Source organism: Amblyraja radiata, chromosome 41 (assembly GCF_010909765.2).
Source record: "Amblyraja radiata isolate CabotCenter1 chromosome 41, sAmbRad1.1.pri, whole genome shotgun sequence".
Classification (NCBI taxonomy): Eukaryota; Metazoa; Chordata; class Chondrichthyes; order Rajiformes; family Rajidae; genus Amblyraja; species Amblyraja radiata.
Genome location: NC_045996.1, coordinates 16,112,132 through 16,138,841, shown reverse-complemented (window position 1 = coordinate 16,138,841; position 26,710 = coordinate 16,112,132). Strand labels below are relative to the sequence as shown.

The 26,710-nt window shown below is 45.7% G+C and overlaps 2 protein-coding genes across 6 annotated transcripts in view; one reads left to right on the top strand and one right to left on the bottom strand.

Moving 5' to 3' along the window:
• The window catches only part of LOC116967813 (protein Smaug homolog 1-like), a 56,492-nt gene extending 41,613 nt beyond the window's left edge, over positions 1 to 14,879 (top strand). For all 4 annotated transcript variants that reach the window (XM_033014423.1, XM_033014420.1, XM_033014422.1 and 1 more), the window contains 6 exons: positions 649 to 734; positions 1,727 to 1,842; positions 4,699 to 4,900; positions 5,765 to 5,891; positions 7,854 to 7,937; positions 8,351 to 14,879. In XM_033014423.1, the coding sequence (XP_032870314.1) occupies positions 649 to 734; positions 1,727 to 1,842; positions 4,699 to 4,900; positions 5,765 to 5,891; positions 7,854 to 7,937; positions 8,351 to 8,379 (644 nt within the window). In that variant the 3' untranslated portion in view covers positions 8,380 to 14,879. The remainder of the gene's footprint in view (positions 1 to 648; positions 735 to 1,726; positions 1,843 to 4,698; positions 4,901 to 5,764; positions 5,892 to 7,853; positions 7,938 to 8,350) is intronic.
• A 7,533-nt stretch (positions 14,880 to 22,412) lies between these two features.
• On the bottom strand, positions 22,413 to 26,614 carry mrps12 (mitochondrial ribosomal protein S12). Of its 2 annotated transcripts, none has more exons than XM_033014286.1 (3): positions 26,417 to 26,614; positions 25,446 to 25,534; positions 22,413 to 23,084 (listed from the first exon to the last, which is right to left on the bottom strand). In XM_033014286.1, the coding sequence occupies exons 2-3, from the start codon at positions 25,492 to 25,494 to the stop codon at positions 22,660 to 22,662; spliced, it is 474 nt and encodes a 157-aa protein (XP_032870177.1). In that variant the 5' UTR covers positions 25,495 to 25,534; positions 26,417 to 26,614; the 3' UTR covers positions 22,413 to 22,659. The 2 variants fall into 2 exon arrangements, with proteins under 2 accessions (XP_032870177.1, XP_032870178.1); XM_033014287.1 differs by having other exon boundaries at positions 26,476 to 26,610.
• Positions 26,615 to 26,710: the final 96 nt, after the last annotated feature.

Here is a 26,710-nt window from a genome sequence, read left to right as displayed (position 1 = left end):
GTGCAGAGTATAGGATAAAGCATTTATTGCCTCGGTTACAGAGAAAGTGCAGATTAGTAAGAAGTGCATGACCACAATGAGGCAGATTGGGAGATCGTGATTACACCCTTAGCTTATGAGAGGGCCGCTCCATAGTCTGATAACAGCGGGCACAAAGCTGTTCCTGAATCTGGTGGTACGAGCTCTCAATGTTTTGTTTCTTCTGCCGATGGGTGGAGAGAAGAGGGAGTAACGGGTGAAGGTGGTCCTTGATTATGTTGGTTGTTTTCCCAACGCAATATGAAGCCAATTGGGGGGGGGGGGGGAAAGGCTGGATTTTGCAGTGTAAATAAATAGATGTAATCTGAAATTGCCCTTGGAGAGGACACAAAATAATGATGGGAATGTGCGATCGAAAACTGAAATAGCCGATTATCTAAAATAGCCGAATGCAGCACTGAGCCCAGAAGAGGGAATTGTCAGAAGAGTAGATGCTGTTCCCTGAGCTTGTGTTGAGCTGCTTTGAAACAGCTCGTGTGGGAAGCATAGTTGAGTACAGTGGGGAAATGAGAGTGTACTCTGTGCTTAAAGAAGTGGGCATTTTCTGCACTGATCAGATTTGGTTTGGTGGAGCAGAGATTCTAATGTTTCAATCATGTTTTCCTCCAGTTTGTACTCAGCTGCTAGTGTCCAGACCTGATGAAGAAAATATAAGCTCTTACTTGCAGCTCCTTGAGAAGTGCCTGGCACACGAGGTGAGTGTGGAGATCGCTGCGCTGTGGTAGTGGTGTACATTCCTTTATTCTATTACACCAGCACGAATGATTCTTCTGAAACCAGGGTGAAAACAGCATTGATCCTATTTCTATTACTTTTTTCCCCATAATTGGGGTGTGAAGAGGGAGAAAGATACGCCAGGTTTGCAGATTCTTCCAGTGCTTCCAAAACAGATTGCAGCTAAGGAACCACCTTTTATAGTCAGGCTTCTTTGTTGCCTATTAGTGCACAGCATTAAAATTGCCATGTAATCTGTGGCTGATGTAATTGACAGAGGAATGTTGTCCAAGGACTTAGGCCAACATCATCTTTCATTGCACCAGTGGATGCAGCATTGGATAATGATCTGGTTAATAATGTTTAAAGCTGCCCACAGTTGCTCTGGGAAATGCTTTCTGGGCAAGATGTACCTTGGCGGTTCCTCACATATTTTTGTCTTGCAGCCTTGAGAGGAGGGTGATGAATGTTCAAGACTACCGTAAACTACTGTCCAGTTGTTTTACAGTAATGCGAATCACTGGTGCTCAAGTTTGCACCACTCTCCACTTTGGAGAGCAGATATGGATGAATGCATCATCGCAGAGTCTCTCAATTACCTTTCTGGGTTTCTGAAGTGTACCTGTAGTTATAATGCTCCCCTGCTCAAAACTTCACTATGTTCAACAACAGGTGATAGATTTTATATACATTTGAGATAAATTGAATTGAAACATAGAACAGCATAGGAACAGGTCCCCTGGTCCACCATATCTGTGCCAAACATGATACAGAGATAAATGAATCTCTGCCTGCACGTAATCCACATCCCTCTATTCTCTCCACATCATTGTGCTTCTTAAAGCCATCTAAAACCCTGTTAAACGCCATTATTGTACGAAATTGAGTGGTGATCTGTCCTACATGGTAGTTTGGTGCTTGCACAGACTATGCATTGCTTGGGCTCACAGTGTTTCCTCTTTGGTTTCTTCAGGCATTTACTGAAACACAGAAGAAAAGACTCTTCTCATGGAAGCAGCAGGTGTTTAAGCTGCTCAGGTCCTTTCCCAGAAAAGCCTTGTTGGAGATGCCAGGTGTTCGCCAGAGAAGGTGAGATTCCATGCTACCTATGAAATCTGTGGCACTAAACTCAGAGTAATCTCAAATAATTTATAGCAAAATGGCATTTTTGCCCCAAAAAACTGCAAGTGAAGTCATGAAATATATTCAAGATGAAGATTGACAGACATTTGATTTCGAAGAGACTTGGTGTTTTTGGGGATATGAAAGGAAAGTGAGGTCAAGATTGCTGAATGTCGGAACAAGCTCGATGGGCCGACTGGCCCCCTGCTAGTTCTAGTGCTAGTGTGACACTGGAGTTTTATACTTTCCATGACAGACCTGGATAGTGTGGATGTTGAGAGGATGTTTCCAGTAGTGGAACAGTCTTGGACCAGAGGGCACAGCCTCAGAATAAAGTGTGTACCTTTAGGAAGGAGATGGCGGGGAATTTCTTTAGCCAGGAAACAGATCGGCCATGATCAAATGGTCTAATTCTACTCCTTGTACCTTTGCTCTGTATTTCTGCAGGTTTACTGTACAATGGGCAGGTTTTCAACGTCTGTGCTGCATCCTCTTGTCTCTATCCCTCTGCTCACCTTGGATAACTAAGCAGTGTTGACCGATGGATGTAGGGATGGGAGTTGGTGCAAGAGGGGCTAGTGCAGTGAGAGCTGAGGCTCTGGCCGTTCTTCAATAACAAAATGTCTTGCATTTCCAGATCTGTAAGTGAATGCAGGTCTTGTTTAGAAAATATCAGCAGACTGGTATGTGTCTGCAATGAGAGTCGGGCCAAATCAGAAAATAATAGTTTTTGAACATTCAAAAGTGAGGAAAAGGGTTAATAAGTAACCAGTTACTTGGTTAATGGTGGCGCACTTGGTTAGTGGTGGCACAACAGTAGAGTTGCTGCCTATCAGCACTTGCAGTGCCAGAGACCCGGGTATTATCGATTACACGTGCTGTCTGTACGGAGTTTGTATGTGCTCCCTGTGGCCACGTGTGTTTTCTCCGAGATCTTCAGTTTCCTCCCACACTCCAAAGACATACAGGTTGTAGGTTAATTAGCTTGGTATGAATGTAAATTGTCCCTAGTGAGTATGTAGAATGGTGTTAATGTGCGGGGATCACTGGTCGGTGTCGACTCGGTGGGCTGAAGGTCCTGTTTCCGCGGTGTATCTCAAAACTAAACTAATCAATTGGTCTGAAGAAGGGTTTCGACCCGCAACGTCACCCATCCCTTCTCTCCAGAGATGCTGCCTGTCCCGCTGAGTTACTCCAGCTTTTTTGTGTCGATCTTCGGTTTCTGTAGTTCCTTCCTAAACTAATTTAGTCATTCATCTGGAGCCCATATAATGTTCTGGCACAATGTTACATTTGAACAATATTTGTGATTTCAGAGATGGTAAAAGCAAACTGGATTAGTATCATAGAACAGTGTTAGGTTGAATCTGTGCCATCTGTCAGGCTTTGTCTCAGAAATCCAGGCACACCCTAACTATGCAATACCTGATTGTTGAATTTAATGAAGACTACAGTTTGTTACTATATATAGGATCATTGATTGGCATTGAGAACAAAGAATGCATTCATTCAAATGATTTTTTTATGAGCAAAAGTGGGTTTCAATTACTACATTAAGCTCACTGCCATTCAATTTATTATAATTAAAATATAAGGGTCTAGCACAATTGTGCCAGATCTGTCTGTGTAGTTTTTATTTCTCTGAAAGGTTTCTGAACCAGAGGTTCAATCATGTGTGGAAGTAGAATGCCTCGTGTGTCGCTACCACAACCAGCTTTAAATGATAACCACCAGGAGTATGTGTAAGGAAGGAACTGCAGATGCTGGTTTAAATCGAAGATAGACACAATGCTGGAGTAACTCAGCAGGACAGGCAGCATCTCTGGAGAGAAGGAATGTGACGTTTTGGGTCCCGACCCTTCTTCAGGCTGATATGTGAGATGCATCGGCAAGCCCAGTCGGTTAGGATTCTCTGCTTTACATTTTTAAAGGAGCCAACTGCATGGAAGAAATAAGGAACTGCAAATGCTGGTTTACATAAAATACAAAGTGCTGGGGTAACTCAGGTGGTCGGGCAGCACCCCTGGAGAACATGGATGGGTATCTTTACTGGTTGGGACCATTCTGAAGAAGGGTCCTGACCTGAAGCATCACCAATTTCATGTTCTCCATGGTTGCTGCCAGACCCCCTGAGTTACTCCAGCTTTCTCTTTGTACAAATGCATGGAAGATTATCTTTCTAACCCTGAGTAATGCAGGTTTTACCTGTTTATTAAAACAAACAGCACTGCAAAAGTATTTTTTATTCCTTTGCTTCTGTTGCATTTCAGTGATTGAATTGTTCCAAAGTTCCAACATGCCTTTTCATTGCATTATGTAGGAAAACTTTCATTTGTATAGCACCTGTCTTTACCATGGTATCATGGAGTCATATAGCACAGAAACGGGCCCTTTGGCCCAATTCTTTCATGCTGACCAAATTGCCAAATCTCCATTTGGCCCATATCCCTCTAAACCGTTCCTATCCATGTACTTGTTCAATCATGTTTTAAATGCTATAATAGTTACTGCCTCTACTGCATCCTCTGGCAGCTCGTTTCATATACCCACCACCCATGAGTAAGAAAAGTTGCTACTTCGGTCTGTGTTTAATCTTGCCCCTCACAAACATCTGCCCTCTTGTTCTTGAAAACAAGATATCTCTATTAAGCTCAGAAATTGTGCCCCTGTTGCCCAGGGAACAGTCAACAGCTTTCAGTCATATGGACCTGATATATTTTGGCTTTGACACTGCCACTCATTCTTGTTTACATAATCAATAAAGCATTGTCAGTCATTGAGCTCACGAGATTGTATTCAGAAACGTGTTGTGTTTTCTTCCAGCTGGGGTTTTGGTCAGTCCAGTTCCCTTCCCACAGCTGGTTCTGTGGTTGGTGGCCTGAGCCGACGAGGCCAGCGGCCGTTCCAGGTACCTCCCCGAGGTCTCTCGGCAACCCGCATGGGTCTGATGGGCACGTCAGCTGCTAATCTGGGTGGCGTTTCTCCACGCCATACACTTAACCCACTTGCAAGCCAAGGCAGGCAGGTTAGTACACCTTCCCCAGAGAGTGGGGTGTAAACACAGTCAGTGTGTAAGGTCTGCTTTTTGTGATATAGTTAGTCTCAGACAGAAGGTTGGACCATTCAACAGCCTCATCTCCTGTATCCCAAATGTCCATCCAGGCTGGGCTGATGGTGGAATGATTGTTATTGTTGTAACTATTGGGATCTTCTGTGTAATGAGTGTGGGCATTTTCTGACCAGCTTTAATGATCATGGGCCCAGAGTGGTAATGATCCCAAGCCCACTGGCAGTGAACTGCTGTGTGGGTGGGTGGGTGGTCTGAGACTTGGCATGCCTCACCGTTCATTGTGTCATTCCATCTCTTTTACTGCCTCTGTTGCACTGAATGGAGTGTTGGTATACTTTTTTCTTCAGCCCATCATTAAAATTAGTGGTAATTCCTAAAGTGCAAAGGTGTTGTATGTGCACCTGGATCCTCTGACAATGATTCGGTGTAAGTTGTACCAAACAGTGCTTGGTTGTAGCTGACTAGAGCATCTGTTATTGTGGTCTGACTGAAGTAATAAATGACCTTGGCTAATTCGGGGCTGTGCAATATATCTCTGAAATCTCTTGGGATCCACACACCTGTCCCTCCCCTGTTGGTGCTTCCACTAGCATCCATTGTTTAGTATTGCACTGAGTTTGAATGAAGAGTCTGAAAGCTGGATGTGTCCGTAGACAGCAAGGACTCCCAGTCTGGGGGTTGTATGTTCCAGCGTTGTGGAAGCTGTGACAACTAAGTGCTCTTTCATTAAAAACGTTGCTCTGTGTGAGTGTTGAAACAGGAGAAAGCAGATGGATGTTGGGTAGTGTGTTCGATAACATGCCTTCTCTATTCCCACAGAACTTATGGTTTGCCAACCCCGGTGGCAGTAACAGCATGCCGAGTCAAAGCCGCAGCTCTGTACAACGGACATACTCTCTACCTGTGCACACCTCCCCTCAAGCCATCCTGATGTTCCAGCAGTCGGGTATGTAGTCTTTCAACTTCCCGTAACTCCTGTTGTGCAATAGTGTTTCCTGAAACAGAAACCATGTGCTGGGAAAGGTCAGCAAGTCAGGTGGAGAAACTATCAATGTTCCGAGTCTCTGATCTTTGTCGGAACTGGCAAATTAAAATGCTAACACAAGGAACTACCGATGTTGGTTTACAAAATAGAAACGGCTAGAGCCAATTAACCTATAACCCTGCACTTTGGGATGAGAGAGGAAACGGGAGCACCCGGAGAAAGCCCATGAGGTTACAGGGAGAACGTACAAACTACACAGATAAAACCAGTAGTCTGGATGGAACATGGGTCTCTGGTGCTGTGAGGCAGCAACTCTACTAGTACACCACTGTGGTGCTGCCTGACCCGCTGAGTTACTCCAGCACTTTATGTGGAATTAAAATGCTTGGTCTAGGAGCAATAAAAGCATATTCAATATTTCTACACCATTTGAGCATCAGTAAATCTAAGTTAAACAGAAAAGCTTTTATTTTGCAACCTGGCAGGGAGTGAGGGGTGGGGGAAGGAGACCAGATGCTGGGAATCTATCTAATGCAGATATTCAGCTTGTAAGGCAGCATCTGTGGAGAGGGAGGCTGATCAATGATCTCCAATGTTGGCTATCAGCAAACCTCCAGCAACTTTATCATCAGATTTAATGATTTAGCAAATAAAAAGTTGCCTACAGTTCTGTACCACATAGTGAGAAGCAACATCTCTGGAGAAGGGTCTTGACCCGAAACGTCACCTAATCCCTTTTCTCCAAAGATGCTTCCTGACCCGCTGAGTTACTCCAGCATTTTGTGTGTATCCCGTTGATGATTGGTGCTCGGCTTTAGCCAGCACCGAGGGGGATAACCGACAGCCACTGGATAAGGCGAGAGGCACAGCTGACGGTCCCCGGCCAGTCGAGGAACGGGTTCCTCGGGAGTTGGAGCAGAGTTGAGCTGGAGTTAGCATTTCTTCTCTGCGCTGGCAGTAAGCCTGGGGGGTCGCCACTGCCGGGACCAGTGTCCCGTCAGTCCAGGGTCACCCCGGACATCTCCAGCCGCCCCCGGACAGGGATGTGACACTCGGGAGGGGACGGTCCAGTGGCAATTCAACCGCGCTTGCAGCGCCGGAGACCCGAGTTTGATCCTGACTACGGATGAAATGCAGGTTTGTATACATACAGCAGCTTAACAACTGAGAATGTTTATCTCCAGTGACCTATGACCTGGGCATGCGCAATCGGAATACTGAACTCGCTTATTCCGAGAGATGCTGACTAGATAGATGCTAAGTTGTACCTTCCTTCTCTCCAGAGATGCTGCCTGTCGAGCTGGGTTACTCCAGCATTTTGTGTCTATCTTCAGTGTAAACCAGTATCTGCAGTTTCTTCCTACACAGATGCTAAGTTGTTCTATTTTCTTGGAAAGTACCAAACTGAATAGTGTTGTCTTGCAAGTTAAAGTGAGGATTAGAAGAAATTTATTCCAGGATTGTGAATCTTTGGAGCTCTACATCCCAAAGTGGTGGGAATGCCCAGTTGCAGAGTACATATTTGAAAGATGCCTTTGGGTGCTGGGAGAATCTGGTCCTGATGTGGCATTGAGAGATATGAAGGATCTTGTAGACTACTTCCATTACCATGTCATGAACTGCCTTCTGCATTAGTCTAATTCCCAATGATCTTGAGCCTTACTCTTGGAGAGCATTTAGTGGGGTGGGAGTTGGGGAAAGGAAAATCAGTCGGGGTTACCAAGCTGATCATTTGTCCATGGTGTTCCTTGCACAGTCCGGTCCTTTCTCAGTGTTCCAGGTGGGTGAGCTGTCTCCCAGAAGGTCTGGCCCTTAATAGCCAGGGAACAAATGCCAGGGTAATCAGCCCAAAGGAACAGAGAAGGACATGTGGTTTTAGTATCTGCCATTTTGTTTACCAGAGGCTTTGTGCTGTTTTACCAGAATGTCAAGTGCCAGTGACAGAACCAGAGATTAACACAAGACTGGAGTCTCTCTGCCTCAGTATGACGGAGCATGCCTTAGGAGGTAAGTCTCTTTCAACACCATCCCTCATTGAATCGTAAGGACTAAGTGGAAAATACCACAGTGGGGAGGGTTCTTCTTCAAGATAAATTGATTCAATCTTTGCCATTGAGCTCTTAACTCATGGTTATGAATGTGAATAATGAAGTGGTTTTATATAATATTTATGATATGTTCATTGATACCCAAAGTCTATAAATGACTGAAATCTAGATTAAATGCTGGACTAAGGCTAAAAATTGTATGAGGGAAGATTTATGCTGACTGAGAATTAAGGATGGATTGTAAGGAGTCGTAGATCTCTCTGGGAATTTGAAGACAATCTGTTATAATACAACATGAGCAGTAAATATGTAGCCTGGCTGGCTTGCATTTAGTGGAACAACAACTAAAGTAATTTCCTTTAATTTCAACAGATGGAGTGGACAAGACGTCAACTATTTAGTGTGCAGTACTTGGCTTGTGAACACTTAGAGAGACTGACGTTACACAACAGCTGCGGGCGGACAACGCCACTGATGTTTGAGGGGCTCACTACACCTTACAATGTATATTTTCGCTGACCTTTATTTAACCTCGGGGGAATCAGACTGATACCCAAACTACCTTCGGTCTGTTTTCCATTATATTTTTTATTTTAACTTTTTTTCAGTACCCATCTGGTTAAAGGTTCAGCACCGGTACAAAAATCATTTAGCTCAACTTAATTTAAAAGAAAACTGGGAACTAACATGAAATTAGTGATTGACAGTGCGATGTGCTGAGCAGTGCTCATGACAAAGAGGAGAGACGGGAACTCTTGGGCGGATGTTACAATGGTCTTAACAGAAACCTGCACGTGTCGATTACTGTGTGCTCATGTAGGTCTGGCACCAATGCATGCAGTACTTGGCAGTCGTGCAGCTCTGGTGTTTACCTGTCTATCACTAATTTAAACTAAAATCTCTGGTCAAGTGATGAAAACAAGTTAACCATTTAAGAAAGTTTAAACTATATAAGAGATGTTCTGTTCTGAAGCACGCATTACTCGATAAAACACAATGGTTGCATTAGCAAAACTGCTCCAGCATTTTCATTTGAGGAGCTGCAAAGAAGAATGGAAAATTAACTGACATTTTTCTGAGGTTATCTCTGTTTGTGCTTGTAATGATGGCAAAATACATCTAGACAGCTCCAAATTAGCACTGTTTGGACTGGATTTACACTTGTGCTTTGTGCTTGATATATGTTTGCCCAATTTCTACATTGTGGATCTGTAACAGGAGGCTAGTGTTTCCTCTTCTTCCCATCTGTACAGTCTCTCCGTGATGCTTCCCCAGCCGGCCCCTCACAATCTAGCTGATGACTGGGATTCTGAAGAAGGCGTTGACTCTTCTCCCGTTGATGGTGGTTTAGAGCTCACTTCTACGTTTAGTTTGCTTTGGAACTTCATGAAGGTTATCTTAATCGTTTGGAAAAGGCTGGCTGATTGTTGGAACGCTGAGCATGAATGGAAAGCCTGGGGTGCCAAGAGATGGAAGCTCTGGTTGTCATTTCTGTCCCAAATCTGGTCAATTGGTCAAGTTTTAAACAGCAACATTGAGCATTGATAAAGAGTTTAAAGACTGTCTTGGAACTAACCCTTCAGTAGTTGAACTAGCTGAAGGTTTTTGTCATTGACTAATGAGAAGACCGTTGCAATCTGTTTAAAGCCTAAACCAGGGCGATACATCTTCCCCCCCCCCCCCCCCTCCCCCTTCACTGCTCCTCACTGTAGTCCTCTTCCTCATTGCACAAGACTGTGAGACCAAGAGTAGAATATCTTTACTTCCCTGAACTCGTGCTCCAGTAGCAAAGGAGCAGAAAGTTATCGCAGCACCCAGCTGAGCGTCATGGTCCATAGTTCCCTGCTGTATCCAGTGCTGGGAACAGTCTGTATTGAACGTCCGTTTAGAACAATGATGCCTGATTTTGGAGCTGCCAGACCAGGTTTTAGGCTAGGTAAGCCAATGCAAATGCTGGCTTATTGAACTGTGACATGGCAGGAAAGACCAATAGCTCCACTCTGGCACCCAGCAAGAGGCCTTGGGAGAGAGACAGACAAAGAGAGTGCATTCACCAAAGTATTAAAAAACTGACAATTTCTACTCTCCGTGTTTACTGCCTAGACGCAGAACAATTTTGTAGTCAAGCGGGACATGGCTATTTCATATTTACAAGCGTCGTTCCTTTTTGGTGCCTTTCTCGCTTGATGTGAGATATTTCAACCTGACTAATGGGGACTGGGCGAGTTTTGGCAGTGGCTGTCCAACTGTTATCCAGAGGCACAGTATCTCCCCTCATTGAAGCCAATGCAACATCAGTACCAATAGCAAACTACCCAAGCGTTCTTTTGTAATGACGGTGCTTTCAGAACACGATATTTCTTTGAAATAATGTAAGGAAAGATAACTTTTTTTTGTTGTTGAAAAATTTAACAGAGCAAGATTATGGGGAGTCGTGTATTTGTAACTCCCGGTTGCTTAGTTACATTTAAGAGTTCATGGGTCATAATTTTCTAGCATGAGGCACAGAATGGGGGAGGGGGGGGAATGTGTATGTTCAAAGAAAAATGGTTTCATGTATATAGTAAATGTATGTATGGAAAAGTGAGAATAATTCTTGAAAGGGTTTCAGTGCTACAAGGGCCTGTTTATATGAATCACATTTTTTGCCTGGAGTCTTGTGGCTTCAGTAAAGGACTTTTATGTGTTTACATTTTAAGAGGGGGCATGCATAACACGGGCACGACTTTAAATGACTTTGGCTTTCAATGGTCCTGTCACACTGGTCAACAGAATCGTTCCAGATTTCTACCTTTGGTGAGATTGCTCTCAAGCTGTCGTCTTGACGAGGCGTTTACAAGGGTAGGGTGGCCACCTCCATGATGGGACCCTTGTTAACGAGTTGATCAGTGACATACGTGTCAAGGGGGAGAGATGTGCGTGTGTCCCTGCTGGTGGACATTCACTTTTCTTAAGAAAAAGGCTGCTGTGGGATTGGAAAACCACAATTCTATTTCTGTCTCTTTCTCAAATAATCTCAACTAATGCACTGGAATGAGAGGCTACATCATCCTCACACTCTCCCTTTCCAGCTTCTTGCTCTCGCTTTTGCAAAATGATTTGCTTTCTTGACTTCCAAAATGAGCACTGGCAGAGATTTAAGTGACTCCCTTACAATATTGAAAAGAAAAGAACTTTGTACAGAAGAGAATTCTGCGTAGTGTGAAGACTCCATGTTGGTTTGTCATGTCCCCCTCCACTCGCCTCTCTCCCAGTACTGGGCTGCAGGGATTGTGCTCTTGATAATGTTTATACAACTAATGCATTGGGCACATTTTAAAATGGGGATGGATGACGGAGAGTTTGAGGGAGTTGGGCTCTTACACTAGCCGAGACACATTGCATAGATGCTCCTTGTCTTTTCACTTCCGTGTGTGGTTTATCCAGACTTTGAGGTACATTCAAAGGCTCCTTTCTTGTCGGTCCAAGATACACCAGACATTGGGCTTCCCTCTGAAGAATACAAGGCTCAGTTTTCCCACTTCATTAGCTGCCTTGTCATTCAGTGACAGTGAGGCCCATGCTGTGTGTTTTTGTCATGATGCTCTGACCAGTGCTGCAGTGGGAGAGGCTTGCTTCATGACAAAGGTTTCCCACTGTTTGTGCTACCTCCACTAATGATAGTTGGGTACTGAGGTCACTTTGTTGCATAGTTTGGTACTGGGATAGCTGTAAAGCCATGCCTACGCCTGGCTTTCTTTAAATGGGCAATTTAATAAATCTACATTTTGGATTTGGCGAAGATTTCTGTTAATGTGTGGTTGGAAATGTAGCTGGTTCCTGTGAGAGTGTCCAGTATAAACCCGTGGAAGGCTGTCACTGTTCGGATAGCTTTATTTTATCCTCTCCTCCTTACTCATCCTATGCCACTGCCCCTACACTGTAACCTGCCACAACAGTGATGCTATCTGGAACAGCACCTGGACTCCCAATATTCACCTTGTCTGAACTCTAATCCAATTCTGTCTCCTACATCACTCATCCCAGAATCAAGTTACAGACCTGCTGCTAATCCCAGGTTCATCAATCGTGTGGCCTGTTCCAACAGACTGGTCCACTGCCCTTGCTCGGTCTGACTTGTGTCCAGCCTCGTTCCACAGTTGGTCACAGGGCTGCACGATCCTGAGCTGAGTTTCAAGGCGAGGACAGATGCCCCACCCTTCCCACTCCCGATTAAAATACTTGTTGATCAATGTTTTGATCAGTGGCAGGACTGTTCACAATGCAGGCTGTGGGGTTAGTACCATTTGGGGTTCCTCTGTCCAGGCTGCTTTTGGAAGATATGAAAGTGCCAGGGTTGGTGATTAGTGGGTTTTGTTACCTGACCCAGGTGACAGCTTAGCACTGCAGTGCCCTCTCTAATGAGGTGCTACCAATGGCTAATGTGCCTCAAGTTATTTTTATTTAGCACCTATCTTTTTTAAAGTTGGAGTCTGATGAAAGATGGGCGCACCTATCTTGAGAATTCCATTTTCCGTCATTGAGGGTCACTGAGAGGTCCTGTAGCTGTCTGTTAAATTAAAATGAACCCATCACCATGCTAGATTCAATGCAGTCTGGGACAATCTGTACCACTGCTGTTGTTTGTGTATTACTGGCCCCGTCCCAGCCACATTGACCAGCCAGTCCTGTGTTAAGGAATCTCCCCTTCTCCCACCCCACACTCAAAGCAAAATAAGGAATAGCTTTATCAATAACCCACATTACCACCTCGGGTGTACTGGTGAGGTTGGGACATTTTTCTTGGGTATCTACAGCTGATGAGGATGCTACCATGGCAACAGTATCCTGTTTTTGTGTAACATAAAATTGGAGGCGAGAGTTGGGTGTAAAGGGGCAGGCCCCCCTTGTGCTTTAGTCCTGTTGATACATCTGTACAGCATGTGTGTAACGTCCCTGTGCTTGGAGTGGACTATAGATCAATGTCTGCATGCAGTTGTGGAACTTGTCAACTTCTGTAACCAGTCTGTCTCCATTTCATACCTTATGAATCAACTATTTGTGGCAACATTTAGATCATTTAACTGATCCAATAAAAGACAATAAACTGCTAAAATAAAGCTATTTGCAAACTGATTACAAGCAGGGGGTTTGCTGATTCCTGCTATCCAATTAGCATTTTCCCATCTAATACACCGTCTGCCTTTTGGAAATCAGTGCATTGGTATTTTAGTGGGTTTTTTACACAATTCAAACACTTTAAACCCATTAAAAAGAATGATTTGAACGTATGAAGTCTGAAAGTTGAGAGTTGAATAAAATCATACCACCAAGTTGTGAGTCAGTCTGAAGTGGAGTTGAATTCAGTTGTGGACAGTAAATGCTGGGCAGAGCTTGGATCGAGGAACCAGGATGAAATAATTTTGTGACTTGCATTCAGTGGGCTGTGCCTGAATGAAATTGGTACTAAAGTGGACCCAGATGTATAGGGTTTCCAAGAGTGGACTGCATAGTGGATTACCCTGAAGTATCCTTTAATAGTGAGGACACTAGTGAAGAATGATCCTGCTTTGACTTTGACTGTGGAGTGGCAGTGTTCTGTGCCTTTCTAGCTCGTTGTCAGGAGATCTGGTGAATGTGGACCCCAGCTCTACCCTTGGCACTAAGGTCTGCAGTGGATCAAAGTCGACGGGAATATAAACCAAAGTCATTTAAAGTTGGTTGTGTTTGAAGCTTCACCCTTTTTTTACAAGCTACGATACATGTTTAAAACACGTTAAGTAACCCTTTTTTCTATTACACAATTATTATTTTTAAATGCCTTTGCAGCAGGTTTGCTTGCTCGTGTAAAAGGGAAGTTGTACTTCTCGAGACAGAGTTGGAAAGGGTTTGGGGGGGGGGGGGGGAGGGTTTGATGTGTAAAGAAATAGCAGAGTGTTGAAGCATCGTTGGGGCTGGCGTTGACACCTTGGGTTCTGCAGCAACTGGGTGTGCGCTGCAGTCGGGCAGGGGAGAGGGGACATTTAATAGCCAAACTTTGGAATATGCCTGTTCCTCCAATATTTGCTTTTCCAAGACCGGAACCGGAACAGACTCATTCCTGGTTTCTAAGGTTCCACTTGTTCTTTCCCTTAGAACCTTGGCAATTAAAAGTGCTGAGAAATATCCTTCTCTGGGAGGGCACTGCCTAAACTGTGGGGCCCTTTCCCTCCTGCATGTTGCATCAAATGCTGGCAGGCTTCATTTGTTGTAGTATTGCCTACCACTCATCTTGGCATCCCATATGGATAGAGTGGAGACCCAATTTAAAGCTGCTCGTTCCATCTTGTACAAGAGGCAGTAATTGCACCTTGCCCGTCACTGGTGCGGTACCTAGGCTGCAGTGCCACTGATTCCTGACGAAACAGAGAGCAGGTCTCCTGACTACCCTGTCGATCTGTCTCCTCTCCTGGGAGTAGCTGGTTGGCTGCTGAATGAATAGGATTGGGCCAGCCCGTCTGACACTTGCCACCTTGGCTTTCCAGCGAAGCTGCTCCAGCAGGAGTGAGATGTCGAACCGTACTGTCCCAGTCATGAATGTTTGTTGTTGGACATGGGGAGAGTTCACTTTTCACCAGAGTTTAAACGCAGTGAGGATTGAAAGGCCTTGGTGGAATATGAATTGAAAGGCACTCCACCCACCTGGTCATTTGGATTAAAAATAAATCTGGGCAAATTGGGAATTCTTTGCCCTTCCCTATTCTGCAATTTGACTCCACTTTTAATCATTTGCAAACTCTTCAAAGAAATCCCCCTCTATGCAGGCTGAAGCTCTTAAAGAAACCAGGAATCTCTGCTCTGGTGGAAAGTTATGACATCCCTTTGTGTTCCGTCTGACGCCACAAAAATAATTTTCTTACTAAACAATAAATATCCAAAAGTGCTCAAGTGTTGGAGTTTTTTCGCTTGCGTTGCCCCGTTATGTTGATGCCAGTAATTATTCGACGGCCTCTGCTGCGAGTTTGGACAGTTTTATCTCGACCGAAATGTTGTAAGCTTGCAGTTCCTGACCCTGTGCAACAATTGACTTCTGCTTCCAACCGCGATGCTCAGCATGATGGCCATTACACACTACCTTCATCACTGGCATCTCTGCACTCATAAACCACCACCAGGTTTGTTAAATTATAAGCTAACTGCAAGGGGAACATTAGATGCTCCTTATAAATGCAAATTGTTGAGATTTGCATCAGCTAAATTGTGTAAAAATATCTCTGCATAGTTGAGTGGGGAGAGGTGTTAATGTCTGACTGGGGATCTGGAGATACAAATAATCTCCGCAGCGGGGAAGGGAAGCCTTTTCTGCAAAAATGAACATTGCTGTTGCATTAAAATGAGGTGTTTTTTTTTTAGTTTTCCATTGTGGATATCCTACAATTATTGGCAAATTTAATGCTGGACATCTACTGCTGGCTACATGCTTTACCCACTTTGTTCAATAGTTTTTAAATCTTTAGTCATTTTGCTATGACTATGGGCAGTTTTACTTTCTGTATGCATTATCATATTTATTTTGTGAGTTAACACAGCATTTGATTTCTCATTGTTTTAGCAAACTCTTATCCATTTCTAGAATGGTAAATGCATGCTGGGAGTGTACTTTTTCATCAGCATTCTATAAGTTGCCATTCATTTCACACTGATCTGCAAACCCAATCAACATTTCTAATGAAGACACAAGAAACTGCAAATGTTGGAGCCTTCATAAAAAGCAAATGCTAGAGGAATTCAGGCCAGGCCAGGCCTGGCAATATCTGTGGAGGGAATAGGCAGTTGACGTACAAGGCATGATAAGTAAGTTTGCAGAAAATGAGTGGCATCATAGATAGCAAAGATGGTTGTCAAAAATCACTGCAAGATCTTGTTCAGGTGGGCAGAAGAATGGTTAATGGCGTTCAATACAAATAAGTTCAAGGTGCTTTTTGGGAAGTCAAACCAAGGCAGGACCGTCACAGTGAATGGCAGGGCCCTGACGAATGTTGTAGAGCAGAGGGATCTAAGTGTGCAGGTACATTGTTCTTTGAAAGTGGCGTCACTTGTAGATAGGTTGGTCTTCAGCCCATTGGCCTTCATCGGTCAGTATTGCGTACAAGACATTGGCAAGGCCACATTTGGAGTATTGTGTTCAATTGTGGTCACTTACAGGAAAGATGTTAAGCTGGAAAGGGTGCAGAGAAGATTTATGAAGATGTTGCCAGGACGCGAGGATTAAGCTACAGGGAGAGATTAAGCAGGCTAGGGCTTGATTCCCTGGAGCACATGAGGATGAGGGGTGACATTGTAGTGTTTAAGATTACGAGGGGAATAGTCAGGGTAAATGCAGAGTAGGATAATCAACAACCAGAGGACGTAGGTTTAAGGTGAGAGGGGAAAGATTTAATAGGAATCCAAGGGTCAACTTTTTCACAGGGTGGTGGGTATATGGAACGAGCTACTGAGAAGGTAGTTGTGACAGGTGCAATAACATTTAAAAGATGTGGATAGGAAAGGTTTTGAAGAATATGGGCCAAACGCAGGCAGGTGGGACAAGTGTAGATGGGCATCTTGGCTGGAATGAGCAAGTTGGGTTACAAGGCTTCCACACTATACAACTCTGTGACATTTCAAGTCAGGATATTTACTCGGACTAAAGGAGGGTCCCGACCTGAACCGTCTATCTATTTCCTTCACAGATGCTGCCTGACCGCTGAGTTACTCCAGCACTCTGTGAAACGTCACCTATCCATGTTCTCCACAGATGCTGCCTGACCGTTGAGTTCCTCCAGCACTTTGCGTTTTGCACAAGACTCCAACTGATCTATTCCCTCAGTCTGCTTTCATGTATTTTAGTTTATTGTCACGTGTACCTTGTAAAGCTTCTGTTGCGTGCTAACCAGTCAGCGGAAAGACAATACATGATTACAATCGAGCCATTTGCAGTGTACAGCTACATGATAAGTGAATAACATTTAGTACAAGGTAATGCCAGTATAGTCTGTTTGGGAATTTCTTCCTCCTCCAACTGGTGTTATGGCCTCAAACTGTGGTAGAGGTAGACCCATAAACCCAATCCAGCACCTGTACTGGGCTAGTGTATTATACTGCAGCGGGTGGTGCTGTTGGCGGGCTTTGACCTCTGCTGCAGGGCAAGGGAAAGCCATGGGCACTTGTGGGGAGAGAGAGAGAGAGACAAAGGAGAAACTAGCTCTTCACTCCACTTAGTCGATGCTGACCATTCACACTCATCCCATTTCTTCTGCCCAGATTCTACCACTAACCTGGAGTTGATGAAATTAATTGGATACAGCATAGAAACAGGCCCTGCGGCCCACCAAGTCAATGCTGACCATTGACCATCCGAGCACACCAGTTCTATGTTTTTCCTCCCTACACACTAGGGGCAATTAACCTACAAACCCACATGTCATTATGCTGTGGGAGAAACCAGAGCACCTGGAGGATCCCACACAGATAGCGCCTGTGGTCTGAAATTAATCTGTGTCTAGGATGCTGCAAGGCAGCAACTCTACAAGCTGCGCCACTATGCTGTCCATCCACAATTACAGCCGCATTCTGCTTTACATGGTATTACACAAAGATATTTTACTGTGTATTGTGTAATTGATAGAGCTGTTTCCTCAGCACCAGAGACCCGGTTTTGATCCTGACCTCTGGAGTTTCTGCGTTCTCCCTGTGACCTAGTGGGTTTTCTCCAGGTCCTCTCATTTCCTCCCACATCCCAAAGGTCAGGTTAGTAGGTTAATTGGCCTCTGTAAATTGCCCCTAGTGTACAGGGAGTGAATGAGAAAGTGGGATAACATAGAACTAGTGTGAATGGGTGATCGATGGTCGGCGTGGGCTGAAGGCCTGTTTCCACGCTGTATCTCTAAACTGAAAAAAAGGCTGCCTTTGCCTTGCTCTCTTTGCAGTGGAGACCTACATCTGTGTGTTTCTTCAGCCAAGATCAGCCTGTGGATATTTGTTCTATCCAAGGGAGAAGGATGCCACGTATCGGTGCAGAAATGGGAGGTGGGGAGGAAAATGGGGAAACCAAGCAAGCCTTGGGCTGGAACTGCCCTGCAGTGAATGAACAAATATTTACTGGCAATATTGATTCTGGGTGCACAGCTGGCTGTTCAGATTTTATTCAGACCTAGCGTTAGAACTACCATTGCTTGTGAAAGACTAGTGTAATGTGAACCTGGAAAATATTTCTGCAGTAACCTTTTGTTCTGCCAAAACTAAATTCTTGTGGTGATTGGAAACTGCTGCTCAATAGGTTTGTTTCATTTTAAATGTTTACCCTTCATGTGATACATAAGACCACAAGGAAAGTGGCACGCCTGTAATATTTATTACAGCAAACTGAAACATTTGGACTTCCCAAGTTGGAAACTGTCCAGTCAGGTTTGCTATAGACATCTTAGTAATATTATTCATACTCCTGCATGTCGTTAGCAGACTGTGCAGTCATTATTTCATCTTTAGTCTGCAGCCCAAGTCTTGTGGTAGTCAACTATTTAGTTTGAATGTGTGTTTTGAGCATTAATAAGTTGTCTTTTAACCTAAGACAGTGTTTGTAGTCTAGCAGGAAAATGCTGCTCTTTAGAATATGATGCGAAGGTAGGCAAGAACAGGAGGCTTTGTGCAGGTAAGCTGCAACTCTTGGAGAGAAGGACTTGTTGGGTGTTAATTAGATTATAGATGCAGCAGGGAAACAGGCCCTTCAGCCCACTGAGTCCACGCTGACCATCATCCATTAGAACACTAGTTCTATCCTAATCCCATTTTGCATCCACTCCCTACATACTAGTGGCAATTTGCAGCTACCAATTAACACACAGCACTGCATGTCTTTTGAGGTGTGGGAAGAAACCCACACAATCAGTGAAAACGTGCAAACTCCACACAGGCAGCACCCGAGGTCTGGAAGGAACTTGGATCTCTGGTGCTGTGAGCCAGTGACACCACTGTGACTCTGACTTTGACACAAACATGCCAGTTCTATAATTAGATTTAAATAATAAGCATAAATAAACTTCCTTGTCTTGCTATTTTGAGGAAGGAACAGTTGAAGATATTAGATTTTCTTTCTTTTGATGAACAAACATTCTCCATTTTCCTTTTAGTTTATCACATGTGCCGAGGTACAGTGAAACCCTTTTTTTGTTGTGTGCTATCCAGTCAGCGGAAAGGTTATACAAGATTACAATCAAGCCGTCCACAGTGTACAGATACAGGATAAAGGGAATAATGTTTAGTCCATTAAAGGTAGCATGAGGGAGACCCATGGGGTAGATGAGAGATCAGGACCGCTCTCTAGTTGGTGATAGGATGGTTCAGTTGCCTGACAACATCTGGGAAGACACTGCCCCTGAATCTGGCGGTGTGCGATGCATAGTAGCCTGGGCAGTCGAACAAAGACCAGGAGTTGGAATAGATTTCTGCTGCAGTGCCTTGACGTCATGGACACCCTTTCAGGATAACTATGTTTGCAGTTTAGAGGACATGCTTTTGGATCTGTAGCCTAACCGGATAACTTCAAGAAGATTTTATTGTCATATGTTCTGACAACGGAATAATGAAATTTTTACTTGCGGTCGCTGAACAAGCCTGCAAATGCAATACACACGTAACATATAATGTTTTTACATGGAAAGTAACTGAGTGTTGTGTCATCTTCAAGAGCTGATGAGTGAGGGGCAGAGGGAGAGGTTGGGACATTCCATGAGTGCAGGAAGCCGATGTGTGATTGTACGGAGGAGTTTAAGATCATGAGTGGAATACACAGGGTGACTGCATGGTCTTTTACCCAGAGGTGGGGAATCAAGAACCAGAGGGCATAGCTTTAATGTGAGGGGGAAAGTTTAAATAGGAACCTGAGGGGCACCTTTTTCCCAGAGGTGGTAGTTGAGGCAGATACAATAATGACATTTAACAGACATAGAGGGGGATATGGATAAAAAAAGGTTAGGAAGGAAATGGGCTAAATGCAGGTAAGTGGGACTGGCTTAGTCCCATTTCACTTAGCATGGGGCACATTGGTTGGCAAGGATAAGGTGGGTTTCAGTGCCACATGCTTTGTTTTTAGTTTATTTAATCTAGAGATACAGCATAGCAATGGGTCCTTCAGCCCACCGAGTCCACACCAACCAACGATCACCAGTACACTACTTCTATGTTATCCCAGTTTTATATCCTGCACCCAAGGGGCAATTTTACAGATGACAATTAACCTACAAACCCGCTTGAAATGTGGGTGGGAACCTGAGGAAGCCCACATGGTCACAGGGAAAACATTCAAAGTCTGTACAGCCAGCACCCAAAATCAGGATCGAACCCGAGTCTCTGGTGCTTAACCATCTGCGCCACTGTGCCGCCTAAATCTTAGGACTGGACTGATATGATTAGCTCTCGGCAAACTGCAGGTTTAATTGAAGATGCTGTGGTCAATCAGATGTGTTACACAAGTCAGTTATTTTTAGATTTTATATGGTAGCACTTGTGAACAAATTAGTAATGATCTTGGAATAAAACAATTTGATGGGTCCAAAGAGTTTAATCTGGCTCCCCCCTGTGCATCGCCTGAGCACAAACACGTACTTATTGAATCGGATTTTGTTCTGGGCCCTCTGGATTAATCTGTGAAGAAAGGTTGAAGCACAAAAACTAATTTCAAGGAGATGCATCTACTTGGGTGTTTAACTGAATTGTAGCACAGATGAAAGGGAACCAAATCCATACTCTAAGAACCTGAAGGGTCCTGTTAGTAATGATGGTTTAACATCCCTTCTATTCAGCAGTAGAGCTGCTGCCTCACAGCACCAGAGGCCCAGGTTCGATCCTGACTACGGGTGCTTTCTGTATGGAGTTTGTATGTTATTCCTGTGACCTCGTGGATTTTCTCCGGGTGTTCCGGTTTTCTACCAAGCTCCAAAGATGTACAGGTTTGTAGGTTAATGGGCTTTGATAAAATTGTAGATTGTCCCTAGTGTGTGTAGGATGGTGTTAGTGTATGGGGATCGCTGGTCGGCACGGACTCGGTGGGCCACCGGGCCTGTTTCTGCGCTGTATCTCTAAACTAAACTAATTATGGACATTAATCCAATTTCCTCTCGTTTCAAGGTTCAATAGTTGTGCTATGCTCACCCAGAGGAATTACAACATTTATTCCAACTAAATGTTGAGAAGGTGATGGATTGTTGCTAGTGATTTGGATGTGAGGTTGAAGGCACATTTTGGTGTTAACAATCACGCAAGATTGCAAACTATCTAATGTAGGCACAAGGGACTGCTGATGCTGGAATCTTGGGTAAAACACAATGCTGGAGGAACTCTGTGGGTCAGGCAGCATCTGCGGAGAGAGCAGACAGACAACCTTTCTGAAGTCTGAAGAAAGGTCCCGAACCAAAACGTCGTCTGTCCATTCCCTCCAGGGATGCTGCCTGACCTGCTGACAATTTCTCCAGTGCTTTGTATTTTACACAGCCTAATGCAGTCTCACATTATTGCTGGGTTAAGTCATTAATTGGGAAAAGGAGGCAGAAGGAACTGCAGATGCTGGTTTAGCATTAAAGACAAATTGTTGGAGTAACAGCGGGTGAAACAGCATCTCTGGAGGACACTGAGAGGTGATGTTTCAGATTGGGACCTTTCATACTCTGAAGAAGGGTCCCGACCCAAAACAACCGACCATATTCTCAGAAATGCTGCCTGACCCGCTGAGGTAATTGAGGCCAATTAACTTACAAAACTGCACGTCTTTGGGACGTGGGAAGAAACTTGCATGTTTAACGGGGAGAATGTGCAAACTCCACACTGACAGCACAGGAGGTTGGGTAACTGGATCCGTGCCATTAGCGTCAGGCCCAGAGCTCTCTGCCTTTGTGTCTGAGCTATGGGCATTAACCTGGACATTGAACTATTCCAGCGCCCACCACTGTCCTTGCTCCTCCGAGCTCAGCAAGGTGTTCACAAACCTTCGGCTCACCAAGCCCATGCCGACCATCAACCACCCATTCACACTAGATCTATGTTATCCTACTTTCTCATCCACTCCCTACACACGAGGGGGCAGGCAGCATCTCTGGATAGAAGGGATGGGTTACGATTCAGGTCAAGACCCTTCATCACACCCGAAACGTCACAAATTCCTTCTCTCCAGAGATGCTGTCTTTCCCGCTGAGTTACTCCAGCATTTTATCCATCTTCGGTGTAAACGAGCATTTGCAGTTCCTTCCTAGAGGGCAGAGGGCCAATTAACCTACAAATCTGCATGTCTTTGGGATGCGACAGGAAACCAGAGCACCTGGAGGAAACCCACGCAGGTCACAAGGAGAACGTGCAAACTCCGTACAGGCAGCAACCGTAGTCACCATGCCGGTGTCAGTGGGAGTGAGTGTGTGCAGGGATCAGTGAAAGGAAGCAGCCTTGCCCATTATAAATATAATCACGTTTAATGTTGGCCTACAATCCAGGGTCTAGCGAAATGTAACGTTGGTCTACGGACCCAGGTTGAACGATGATATTTATCATTGCCGTACAGTCCCAGGTTGAACGATGAACGTTCAGCGTTGGCTGCAGCCACGGGTCAGCGGGGAAGGTTTAATGATGCTCCACATTCCTGGGTTGAACGATGGTATTGATCATTGTACTCCAGCCCCAGGTCGGTGGGGAATGCTGGGCTACTTTTTCTGCACGTGGGCACAGTCATACTTGCCCCGCACCACCTTGAGTTTAACGCCAGGCAGGTCCTGGGTCCTGCCACCCTCCACCAGTACGATGTTGTGCTCCTGCAGGTTGTGACCTTCCCCAGGGATGAAGCAGATCACCTCCTTGCCGTTACTGAGCCTGACGCGGGCACACTTGCGGTTGGCAGAGTTGGGCTTCTTGGGTTTGCGTATCATGGTCTTCAGCACCACCCCCTTCAGCTGGGGGTGGCCATAGGTGGGGCCCAGCTTGGTGGGGGGCCGCTTGGGCTTGCCTGCCTTGTGCATCTGGTGCAGAGTGGTCATGGGGTGGCCATTCTGCCAAGGGATAGCAGGAGGTGACTGCATCGCTCGCTGGAGGAGGGGAGACGGCGAGGAGGAGCCCACCAGTCTCACTGCACCTAGAGGGAAGCACAGCAAAGTTACCCGCTACTCACACATCCCTGGTACTGAGCAAGTACTTGTCACATGTACCGAGGTACAGTGGAAAACTCTTATTTTCCCACTTTCCAGTCAGAGAAAAGACTATACATGATTACAATCAAGCCGTCCATAGTGTATAGATAAAGAATAAAGGGAATAATGTTTAGTACAAGATAAAGTCTGATTAAAGATAGTTCAATCGTCTCCAATGAGGTAGATGGGAGGTCAGGACCACTCTCTAGCTGATGAAGGCTGGAAGAACTCAGTGGGTCAGGCAGCATCTGTGGAGGGAATGGACAGGTGACATTTGGGGTCATGACTCTCCAGACGGATGGAGTGGGTGGTGGGAGATTAAGCTGGAAAAGAGAGGGACAATTCCTGGCAAGTGATAGTTGGATACAGGTGAGGGGAGTGGGTGGGGATGGAGTAAGTGACAAAAGCTGGTGAAAAGGAGATAAATGGGCGTCGGATACAGAGAGAAGAGGAGGAATGAAATGTAAAGCCGAAGGAGGGCCTATGAGTGGAATGAAAAAATGAATAAATATGGGAGTCAGGGACAGGAACTAACCCAAAATGTGGCCCGTCCATTCTGCCTGACCCACGGAGTCTGTCCATTCCCTCCACAGATGCTGCCTGACCCGCGGGATTCCTCCGGCACTTGTGCTTTGCTCAAAATTCCAACATCTGCAGTTTCTTGTGTCTCCCTATACCATATGTAGAATTAGGCTATTCCGCCCATCGAGTTTACTCCGCCCTTCAATCATGGCTGACCTATCTCTCCCTCCTAACCCCATTCTCCTGCCTTCTCCCCATAACCCCTGACACCCGTATTAATCAAGAATCTATATCTCTGCCATTAAAATATCCACTGACTTGGCCTTTACAGCCTTCTGTGGCAAAGAATTTCACAGATTCGCCACCCTCCGACTAAAGAAATTTCTCCTCGTCTCCTTCCTGAAATAACGTCCTTTAATTGTGAGGCTATGACCTCTAGTCAGAGACTCTCCCAGCTAGTGGAAACATCCTCTTCACATCCACTCTGTCCAAGTCTCTCTATTCTGTATGTTTCAATGAGCCAGCAAATCCTTCCTTGTGTTACATCATCACTACCTGCCTTAAATTGCCCTTGTCCCTGGTGGGATCCCTGGGCAAGCACAAGATGTATCAGAATACAAGGGGAAGGGGGAGTTGAGGCATCATTCTACCGATCAGTCAGTTCTGAATGCATGGGTTCTTAAATCACCCACCCATCACAAATCTGGTAAATCAACCATTATTGCCGAGGGTCTGTTGACAGGTCTGTATGTTTTAGTTTTTAGATCCTGGCTGATCTGCACCTCAACTCCTTCCTGCTACCTTGTTAACCCTTAACATCCTCATCCAAGGAAAGTTTTGTTTTAGAGATACAGCGTGGCAATAGGCCCTTCAGTCCACTGATTCCATACTGACCAGTGATCGCCTGTACACATGTTCTATTCTATGCACTGTGGACATTTTATAGAAGTCAATTAGATTAGATGGATTTCCTTTATTGTCATTCAGACCTTTCGGTCTGAACGAAATGCTGTTGCCTGCAGCCATACGCGTAATAATAACAACACACAATAAACACAAATTAACATCCACCACAGTGAGTTCACCAAACACCTCCTCACTGTGATGGAGGCAAAAGTCTTAGAGCTACTGTCTCTTCCCTCCTCTTCTCCCTCTGCGCCGAGGCGATACCCCACCGGGCGATGGTATCAGTCCCGCGGTTCAAGCTCCAATTAACCTTCAAACCTGTACGTCTTTGGAGTGTAGGAGAAAACCAGAGAAAACCCACGTGGTCCTGGAGAACTTACAAACTCCGTGCAGGTAGCCCCCTTAGTCAGAACCTGGCTATCTAACACTGAAACAGCAACACTTCTGGAGAGAAAGGATGGGTGATGTTTTGGGTCGAGACCCTTCTTCTCTCAACCAGAAATATCACCCATTCCTTCTCTCCAGAAATGCTACCTCTCCTGCTGAGTTACTCCAGCATTTTGTATCTACCTTCAATTTAAACCAGCATCTGCAGTTCTTTCCTACACGCTGTGAGGCAGCAGCTCTACCGCTGCACCACTGTGCAGTGCTGAACGAGGGCTCATCTAGGATTTGGACCCAGGACCTCTCATACCCTAAGTGAGAATCGTACCCCTGGAGTGATGGTTCTGCAGACTCCAGTTACGATTCACCTGCATGGGGCTTCACACATCCATTACACACTGCTCATTTCAGATACCTGCTTGCAGGTAGTTCTGATGATGCAGAGGTGAGGCGATCTCAAAGCAAGTGGAGAACGGGCCAGCTGAACCACTCACCTGCACATAACGATGAGGCACAGCCCCGCATCACAGCTACAGTAAGCATCTCCGATCCAAAAAATAAATAAATCCGCACGTTCTCAGTCCTGTAAGGTGAAGATAAATGAAGAGAATGAGAGGCGGCAGGAGATGGGGTGCTGCCTCGGTGTGGAGAAGGTTCGTGGGAGACTGCACAGAGGTCGTGGCGGTTCTCATAGTTTACCTGTGGATGTGGAGAGGATGTTCGTTCACTAGTGGGAGAGTCTAGGACCAGAGGGCACAGCCTCAGAATTAAAGGACGTTCCTTGAGAAAGGAGATGAGGAGGAATTTCCTAAGCCGGAGGGTGGTGAATCTGTGGAATTCATTGCCACGGAGGGCGGTGGAGGCCAAGTCATCGGATATTTTTAGAGACGGACAGGTTCTTGATTAGTAAGGGCGTCCAAGGTTACAGGGAGAAGTCAGGAGAATAGGGCAGAGAGGGAGAGATAGATCAGCCATGATCGAATAGTGGAGTAGACTCCATGGGCTTAATTCTGCTCCTATGATTTATCGCCCTCTCTACAACACAAGGAGCTAAATTGTTCAGTATAAATCAGGATGTTGTAGATACAGTGAAACCCTGACAGACCCGCGCCTGAAGGTGACACAGTCTCCAGACCTGGATATTACTTGTATTAATACAACCCCCCCCCCCCCCCCCCCACACACACACACACCTGTCCCCCCACATCTGGATCTCCCCCCCCACACACACACACTTGGCCCACACATCTGGATCTCCCCCCACACACAAACACACACACACACACACACACACCTGCCCCCCCACATCTGGATCTCCCCCCCCACCCCTCACACACCTGCCCCCACACACACACACCTGCCCCCCACATCTGGATCTCCCCCCCACACACACACACACACACCTGGCCCACACAGCTGGGTCCCCCCCCCCACATCTGGATCTCCCCCCCCACCCCTCACACACCTGCCCCCGCGCCCTCAGGCCGGAGCCGCAACCACGACGAGGCCGAGGCCCGGGTTCACCGACCGCTGTTGCCGGGATCGGGGCGATTTCAGGCTGCAGGTTCCACGGGCGGGACTAGGCCGCGTTGCCCTGGCGACCGCGACGGTGGCGGCGCTGGGACAAGAAGCGGATCGTCCGCCGGCAAAACCCGCAACTGCCGTCAACCCCCCTGGTCCCCGTCTCCCCCCCCCCCCCCTCATCCTCCCCCCGTCACCGTCACCGTCACCGTCACCGTCACCGTCACCGTCACCGTCA

What these genes read in the sequence shown, in the direction of transcription:
- mrps12 (XM_033014286.1), bottom strand. Translation starts at nt 25,494, where the DNA reads ATGCTTACTGTAGCTGTGATGCGGGGCTGTGCCTCATCGTTATGTGCA. An exon ending in TGCCTCATCGTTATGTGCAG is followed by an intron (nt 23,085 to 25,445) that starts GTGAGTGGTTCA and finishes GCTTCCCTCTAG; the next exon opens with GTGCAGTGAGACTGGTGGGC.